This window comes from Linepithema humile, chromosome 6 (genome assembly GCF_040581485.1).
Source record: "Linepithema humile isolate Giens D197 chromosome 6, Lhum_UNIL_v1.0, whole genome shotgun sequence".
NCBI lineage: Eukaryota > Metazoa > Arthropoda > Insecta > Hymenoptera > Formicidae > Linepithema > Linepithema humile.
In genome coordinates, this window is record NC_090133.1 from 18,453,493 (window position 1) to 18,462,093 (window position 8,601).

The following is an 8,601-nucleotide window of genomic DNA, read 5'->3' on the forward strand; positions in this document are numbered from 1 at the left end:
TGGGATGTATGTGCGTGCGTGTGTGTGCGCGCGCGTTTAAATGAATTTAAGTGGTTTTGGAAAAGTAAAGTGCGTGATTTAACCTTCATTGAAATAAACCCAAGTAATTTTGGAAAAGTAAAGTGCGTGATTTAACCTTTGTTAACATAAACTTTTGTTAAAATAAACCTAAGTAAGTTTGGAAAAGTAAAGTGCGCGATTTAACTTTCGTTCTAAGTGCAAAGTTTTCGATATTTATCCCTGGATTCTTCAGATTCTGCGATAGAGTTGATACAAAGCTTTCTAAGGCGGGATTCGTAGAGCAAACTACAATACCCTAGTTGGTGAGCATAATTATTTATTCATTATTTGAGTATGTCTACAATTATGACACATACATACACCACAATTACAATGTATATTATTAAATATTTATTAAGATATTGAAACATATTTCTTAAAATACTTATTATACTTATTAAATATAATAATAAATATATATAAAATATATATTACTTTTTAGATATAGCTGGAAAGCGTATTTAGCTAGAGTACAACAACCGGTGAGTAAATTTTATTCGTTATACTTGTATAACTGCACAAAATATTTATGATGTTTACTGTATTTTGATAATCATATCCTCGTTTTTGTAATTGTAATTTTTATAATTTATCAATAAAAAACATACGACACATTATTTTCCCCTAACTTAACAGTAATAAATTTTAAACTTTTTACAAATCTTGCAATTTATTACTTTTAAAATAACAAAATTTTGGAAATATACATTATATAAACATATACAAAAGAAAGAATATTTTATAGAAACATAAACTGTGCAAAATTTAATTTAGAGATAAAAGTTCTAAAGTTATGAATTTTGAAAATACAATTTTTATTATTATTTTAATGTATATGAATATTTTTTATTCAATTTTTTAAATAAAATTATTTGTTCGATATTTCTGAAAATGAGTGAATTATTAAAATACAATTTCAAATACACAGTTCTTTGATCTATATATAAATGTACGAAATAGACGTAATTATTAATATAATTAACATATACAAAATAAAACAAAACATTCATTTTCCTTATATTTATTTGTCAAATCGTATGACTCATATCCATAAACGAATACTTAAGAGCGCTTTCGGACTCTTGTTTATTTGTGGCCATGAACTCTGTAAAAGGCCATGACCGTCTCGTTTAAAGGAAATCAATATGCATTTCGCCCAGCTTCATCTACGTATAACAAAAGCTATCGTTAATACATCAAGTCTCATGATGACGTCAGAATCGTCATAGCAACTCCCTTAGTACACCCACACTGTATGATTGCGTCAGATTCATTCCGCAGAAGCATAAAGACTTGTCGGATTGGAGAAAGATCTCCTTTGAGCCTCTCATACATATATTAGCTATTTCGCGAAAAATACATATATAAAAAATACAACAAAAAGAAAAAAAAACAGAAGCTTTTGAGATATCAATACTTTACATTTGTATGCAAACACATTTTTATCCTACTAAAACAAAATAGGCATTATACCATAAGATAATCGTATAAAAAAATGCAGAAATTCTGCTTAAGTGTCTTCTTCCATTTATGAAATTTCATATTGGCAAAGTTGAACTTAAATAAATGAATTTATCGATATTAATCTTATGTATATCAAATATATAAATGTAAATATATATATGATTGTATATGTATATATGTATGTATATATATGTATACATGTATATATATACATATGTTTTATTATGCATATATATATTTTTTTTTATATTTATATATAAATCTATATTTATCTAAATCAATCTGTATATACATACATATTATATAATTATATGTATGTATATATATATTTTATATAGATTTTCATAAAAAGTCCACTTTGTTAATACACTTTAAAATAAATAAGCCCTCAACTGTCATAATTAGTCACAGGTATCAGTTTTAACTACAGGTGCAACTGCAGTATCAAATATTGTCCACAGCCTGTTAAATTCATTTACAAAGGGCTTGACTAACTCAGACTCATTGGTTACTAATATATTCTCAAAATTTCCAAAAAATGCTGTCATAGTCCAATTTGTGCTGCCAGTTATCAAAATACTATTGTCAATAATGGCAAATTTATGATGCACCAACACGTCAAAAGATTTTAATTTTGGTTCAATGCCTATAAATGAGACAATTATTATCTAATAGCAATTTAAGATTATAAAATAGATATATAAAATATATTATTTTATACATATAAAATGTATAATTAAATATTTAATATTATTATATAATTAATATATATAATTAAATATTTTTTTGTAACAAATAAGATATGTTTCAATGCTTTACCTGCTTTGTAAAAAAGTAAATTTTGGCTGCTATCATGATGTGTCATGGTCTCATCCATTATCAATCTTATGACAACACCTCTTTTATGAGCATTTACTATTGCATTTGCTAACAATGGACATGTAAAGAAATATATGCATATGTCCACAGTATTCATTGCAGAATCAAAATAATCTACAATCTTCCTATAATATATTAAAACTGTATTATTCTGTTTATTTGTGTTACTATTTTAGGGAAAGTTACCTTAAATTTTTTACAGCACAATCCGGTTTTGCACATGGTTCCATTTTAAATCTACATAAAGCTGAATCTTTTGAGAAGAACATAACGTCAAAGATTTTTGCTTCATTCTTTGTAGCTTTATCTAGTTTTATACAACTATTGGACATAACAGCTTTCTTTTCAAAATGGTTAAAATATTTTTTGTACAACTGCCAAATTACTTCTGTCATCAAAATACTAACAGTTATTATACCAGTAGCGTTTCTCGTCAATTTACCACTTAAAAATTTAAAAATCTCTAATGTCATATTGAACAGCTTAAAAATATCTGGGCTAAATACAATGAGAAATTTCCTGCAAGAAATAAAACATTTAAAATTTAGCTCTCTCAATTTTACAATTTAGCTAATAATAATGTACAGAAAGTCAACTTACAGAAAGTCAACTTTGTTCAACAAATATTCTTCAAAATTGTAAATTGCAAATACCTTGTATATTGATTTTAATGAGATATTATGATTTCAGCGCCACAGATAATTGTTACTTATGGTTTCAGCTTATACATATAATAATGAAATTCTTACAGGATATGTAAGTTATTGCTGTGAGATGTAACTAATGTAAATATTACATATTAGAGGTTAGATATTACAGAGGTTAGATTGAAGACTCGTCGATCGAGGACTGCGTCCTCTAGAGTGATTCATAAGAAACAAGAAGCCAAATCAACATGGATAATAATGAATGCAGTTTCCTACATAACCATATTATGGTATATTTATGTGAATACGTGTTTATCAAATATTGGGATAAATAGAAATTGTAAAATTATTACTGCATTATAAATTAAACATTTATATGTATTTAAATGATTGAAAATAGTTGGCAATGTTAGGATTTTCTAATTATTTGTCAGTCCACAGAAACTAACTGAAACTTTATTTGATAGCACAAAGATAACAAATGAGTAGATGAAATGTATAGTGAATATTTACACAAGAATTGCAAAATCAAATAGAAAAGCAGATCCGATTGATCCAATTGATCCGATTAATTACTCATCAAAATAGAACGATGGTTGTTGCACCTGATTGCATCTGCACGTTGCATACTACATTATTCGATACATCGATTCTCGCATCGCGAGCTTTTGTTTCCAACATCAAGCTCGAAATAACTCCCATCAAATTTTTGTGTATGTCTATACATACATCTATTGTTGAACACAAAATAATGTATTTTTGAACATAGCAAATATTTTAATTTCACTACGCATTACCACAAAATATTTTCAAAATCCGAGCTACACTCATAGTCGACGCAAGTCGATAAGTTATTTTCGATAGGTATCGAGCTTTTTGGCAGGTCCGAGAGCAAAGATGTCCGGTGCAGTGAATCAGAGTATTATCAGTCACTCGGTCAGCCGCGTTTGTGAGTAAATACCAGCTGGATGCGTAGCGCGATTCTGTGACGACGTGCTAACGTGCGAACGTAACAAGCATAGGATAATTCTACAGCTGCAGAGAGAGAACCAGGAAAATGGGTCTCTTTCCGACTTCCTCGCCTTTCGACGCTGACGTCGGTGAGTAATGCTGCGCCGCGGCGACCCTTTTTTTTTTCGCCACCGCCTAGTCGGAATCATGACGAATAAATCGCCAGCAAGCCATTCTCGTTGCACATGTTATCGCAACCTTACAATAATCTAGCCCGTTTTTCTCGGTCTACAAAAAATCATTCTCTCGCGTTAAATGTATTAAGCGGTTGTTGACATTTGACCTCCAGTTATATCGTTAGATTTTTAACTCGAGCTCATTTTTCAGCCCTTAAATTCTGATTTCACATTATTTTTGCGATTGGATTTTTATATGGGACAAAGTAGTAACGATATGATGTTTACAGCTTGACGTTTTGATTAAATTAGCATGACCACAAAAAGTTTCCGTTCTCATTCCGTCATTCTTATCTATGACGCTTTAATCTTTATAGCTGCGTTATTGACGTATTTTTATTAAAAAATCTTCTGTTATTTTTCATGATATATATCATTGGATATCTGTAATACATTACAATTTATTTTATAATTATCTGATTGTATGCATTAGAAAAGGCAACTAATGAGAACAATGTAACGGAGGAATGGGGAAAAATAATGGATATCTGCGACAAAGTAGGCACCTCTAATCAGAACGCTAAGGACTGTTTGCGTTCTATCGTTAAGAGATTGTATTGTCAAGATCCACATGTTGTCATGCAAGCTATAACAGTTAGTATAATCTTTTTTTGAACTAAATTTCTTAACATTTTATCAAATCTTTGATTACTCGTTTTTAATTTAGTTATTAGATGCTTGCGCCAGTAACTGTGGAAAGGTCTTTCACTTGGAGATTGCATCTAGAGAATTTGAAAGTGATTTAAGGAAGCTCATTAATCATCCACAACCAAAAATAGTGGATAAAATCAAAGCGCTTTTGAAAAAATGGGTAGAAGGTGATTTTAAGACAGATTCACAATTGAATCTGATCCCAAGTTTATATAACAAACTCAAAAGCGAAGGCCATGACTTTTCTTCTGTCTCAGATACGGTAAGTTTCTATTTTATTGCAATAATATCATTGCTCTTATTTTATCAACTACAACGATATAAATTATTTGCATTTGCAAAGTCAAGTATTGAGTTGCAAGTTAAAACAGTGCTATTTAAATCTGACAGATAAGACTATCAATTATTGATATTACATGTTTCTCTTATAAACCTGTATTATTTCTTACTTTATCAGTTATTATGAATAAATCAACGTATTGAAGACATAATATTATTACTTTAATATTTTTAAATTTTATCTTGTATACAATAATATACAATATGTTTTAGCCAAAACGTTCTAGTGCTCTGAGCAGAGATCCTAACGTAGTAACAAATTCGCAAGAAGAAGCGGATATTGCGAAAGGTAATAATATTCAATGTTTCAAGTTTATTTCTATCATTATTATATGTAGTTATTATATAGACAATATTTAACAGCCATACAGCTCTCATTGCAAGAAAGTAAAGTGCATACTCAAAGCACTTCGTCGCATAGTTCGCCAGCTTCTAAGAAGAATTCTAATTTATATCCTAGTATGAATTCTATGCTTGGATCTTCAAGTACTTCGGAAGGCAGAAAAGTACGTGCTCTGTATGATTTTGAAGCTGCAGAGGATAATGAACTGACATTCTTAGCAGGAGAAATAAGTACGTAAAGTGAATGATATAGTTGGTGGCAGCATGGAGATGGTAATAGAAATATACAATACTTCTTTTAATTCCACTAATTGTTAATTCAATTTTTTAGTTAATATCTTGGATGATTCTGATCCGAATTGGTGGAAAGGTAGCAATCAAAGAGGCGAAGGCCTTTTCCCCTCTAATTTTGTTACTGCTGATCTATCTGTTGAGCCTGAAGAGTTTACAAGTAAGATATATACAACTTAATCTTCTCTGACATACTTCGAAATGTCTTCAAATTATTTCTTCTGATTGAAACAATACATGAATATATTTATGTGCAGAATTGGAACATAGTAACAAGAAGTTAGTACAATTTGCGGAAGAAGTAGAAGTAAAGATGGTAAAACGTGAACCAGAAATTGTGGAAGTTGAAATAGATGAAAAGAAAATGGATAGATTATTACATCTGCTTCACGAAGCTGATCCACAATGCAATACTTCTGATCCTCAGGAAATGCTTGATTTAGAAGGTAATTACGAAATTAGATGAAGACGTTAAAGTAGAGAGTGTTACAAACATATTCTATTATTTCTTTTGTATTTTGCAGAACAAGTTACGGCAATGGGGCCTTTGATTGATGCAGCTTTAGAAAAAGTAGATAGGCGGCATGCACAGCTTACTCAATTAAGTTCTGATTTAGTCGACGCTCTTAATTTATACCATACGCTAATGAGAGAACCCGCGCCTCCAACACCATCTGGTTACACTCTGCCGAAAATGCAACCACATATAAGTCCTTATCCATTCCACAATCCAGGACCACCACCACCGCATGTAAGTTCGTCAACAAACTCGAAACACTTGTAATAATGCGAGATATTCTGGTGGTAACATATTTGTATGTCAATAGATGTTTAACGGTATGCCGCCTTCTCCGTTTCCCACTGGAGCGGGTTCCGGTCCGGTAGGACCATATAACACGAATTTATCGAGTAACGAATATATGGGTCCTGCCAGTATGCCGAACATGACTTTACCGCAACATTTTCATGTTCAATCGAGCCCTCATCAACAACCGTCTGGACATATACAGGGGCCACCTCTACCACCGCCTGATCAAACTAGCCTTCCTTATCAACCACAAGGGTATGATTAGTTATTTTTTTTTTTTTTTCTATTGCAATGATAATCTCAAAGCTGGTTATGATATAAATATTTCTTATCTAAAGAATTGTGCAACATTTCCTACACACAGATTAAACATACACTACATATTACGTATTTTTGTTATGTATTTTATATGAAAATATAATTGCTTTGTAATATTGCATTATATTTTATTGATTGTTGAATATTATGAAAATATTTTTTTCTATATATATATATTTTTTTTGTTTAAATATAGTGATAACTCAATATTACACAGGTATCCACCTCAGAGTGGTCCTGCACCAGGGCCGTATGGTCCACCTGGACCTACAGGACCATCTGTAAACCAGCAATCGCAATATGCTCCACCAAACGGGCAGCACATGATGTAAAGCAAAGTTACGAATTCACCTTGTACTCTAACTCAAAACTGTATAATATTACTATCTCATAATTATTTAAATAAACATACCCAAAGTAGCCAAAGATGGGTTTTTAATAAAAGTTTTACGTTTGAATCTAAATGTAGGCTGTCTACTGTTTAGGTGCGACTAGAAGAGAGCGAACGCAGAAAGTGACTTACGTTGCCTACCAAACATTTACATTAGTTTTGTAATTGTTACATATTTATTGCTCAGACTGTTCAATTTTAGTTTATACATTCCTTCGGCTCATTTGATTTCCGTTGTTATTGTTGTATGAATTTAATTCATGATCAATGTTTACTAAATATTTGTATAATTGTATCCGTACAGATATCACAATGAGTATGCGAGTGTCGCATTTCTATATGCATTATTTTAAAAATACTTCTATTATAGTTACACAGAAATAAATTCTTCATGCTTTGTCCTATGCCTAAGTTGTAAGCATTGTCACATGTGTCATAAATTGTAAATTTCACATTTTGAATAATACAGGTTTGCAATGTCCTAAGCTACGTGATGGGTTTTGGCGTGAATGGAAAATTCGAGGAATGTTTTATAGTTTTCTACTCTGCCATTGCGCCTCGGGGAAGTAATTACAGAACAGGGACTGCAGCTAGGAATACCAAGCGATATTATTTCAGGGGTATTATAATCGCAGTGTGTTAAGACGCTTATAATTATCGAGCAACGATCGAAACAATTTTCGAAATAATTTTTGCAAGAAAACGTCACATTATTATGGTCTAGTCTACCCATGTATAGTAATACATATTCCTATTAATCACTTACAAAAACAGCGAGAAACTTTTTATGAATTGTTAATGCATGTGATAGCATTATATTTGTATATTCATGACGAAACGTCCTGCCTCTGATAAATCTAACGAAAATGACTAATGCTATTTGAATTGGTATTCACGACATACATTAAAATTGTCATTACAATATTGTCATTTTCTAGGAACACAGGGCATATCGGCATGATCGTTAAAGGCGCTCGGCTTCTCATATAAATGTAAGAAGAGTACACAATGGCAATGGTGGTAAAACTTACGCTTTAAATCTAGGTGAAAACGTCATCTTTGGTGCAAAACGCATCGATGTCTTGTAATAGTTATATACTGTACATTGTACGTGTATCTAAGCGAATGAAGGCGGAAACGAGAGAAATGACAGCTTTTACGGAGAGTAGATGCAATCTATGCTGTGTATATTACGTTACCATTAAACTGGCTTTATTTACATAA

General features: G+C 31.1%; 2 protein-coding genes across 4 annotated transcripts; one reads left to right on the forward strand and one right to left on the reverse strand.

Annotated features, from left to right (window-relative positions):
- Window positions 1-1,065: 1,065 nt before the first annotated feature.
- zuc (Mitochondrial cardiolipin hydrolase zuc) lies at window positions 1,066-3,307 on the reverse strand. 2 transcript variants are annotated; one of them, XM_012371234.2, is made up of 4 exons: window positions 3,004-3,307; window positions 2,590-2,922; window positions 2,344-2,528; window positions 1,066-2,170 (listed from the first exon to the last, which is right to left on the reverse strand). In XM_012371234.2, the coding sequence occupies exons 2-4, from the start codon at window positions 2,874-2,876 to the stop codon at window positions 1,926-1,928; spliced, it is 717 nt and encodes a 238-aa protein (XP_012226657.1). In that variant the 5' UTR covers window positions 2,877-2,922; window positions 3,004-3,307; the 3' UTR covers window positions 1,066-1,925. The 2 variants fall into 2 exon arrangements, with proteins under 2 accessions (XP_012226657.1, XP_012226655.1); XM_012371232.2 differs by having other exon boundaries at window positions 3,057-3,305.
- A 602-nt stretch (window positions 3,308-3,909) lies between these two features.
- On the forward strand, window positions 3,910-8,601 carry Stam (signal transducing adaptor molecule). 2 transcript variants are annotated; one of them, XM_012371333.2, is made up of 10 exons: window positions 3,910-4,150; window positions 4,671-4,831; window positions 4,905-5,150; window positions 5,441-5,516; window positions 5,591-5,800; window positions 5,901-6,020; window positions 6,118-6,306; window positions 6,385-6,611; window positions 6,688-6,923; window positions 7,183-8,601. In XM_012371333.2, the coding sequence occupies exons 1-10, from the start codon at window positions 4,108-4,110 to the stop codon at window positions 7,316-7,318; spliced, it is 1,644 nt and encodes a 547-aa protein (XP_012226756.2). In that variant the 5' UTR covers window positions 3,910-4,107; the 3' UTR covers window positions 7,319-8,601. The 2 variants fall into 2 exon arrangements, with proteins under 2 accessions (XP_012226756.2, XP_012226757.2); XM_012371334.2 differs by having other exon boundaries at window positions 3,912-4,150; window positions 7,204-8,601.

Coding starts and splice junctions, on each gene's coding strand:
- Stam (XM_012371333.2), top strand. CDS start 4,108: ATGGGTCTCTTTCCGACTTCCTCGCCTTTCGACGCTGACGTCG. Junction 6,612..6,687: donor CAGGACCACCACCACCGCAT/GTAAGTTCGTCA, acceptor GTATGTCAATAG/ATGTTTAACGGTATGCCGCC. Junction 6,924..7,182: donor CTTCCTTATCAACCACAAGG/GTATGATTAGTT, acceptor GTTTAAATATAG/TGATAACTCAATATTACACA.
- zuc (XM_012371234.2), bottom strand. CDS start 2,876: ATGACATTAGAGATTTTTAAATTTTTAAGTGGTAAATTGACGAGAAAC. Junction 2,529..2,589: donor TGTGCTGTAAAAAATTTAAG/GTAACTTTCCCT, acceptor AATATATTATAG/GAAGATTGTAGATTATTTTG. Junction 2,171..2,343: donor TTTACTTTTTTACAAAGCAG/GTAAAGCATTGA, acceptor TCTCATTTATAG/GCATTGAACCAAAATTAAAA.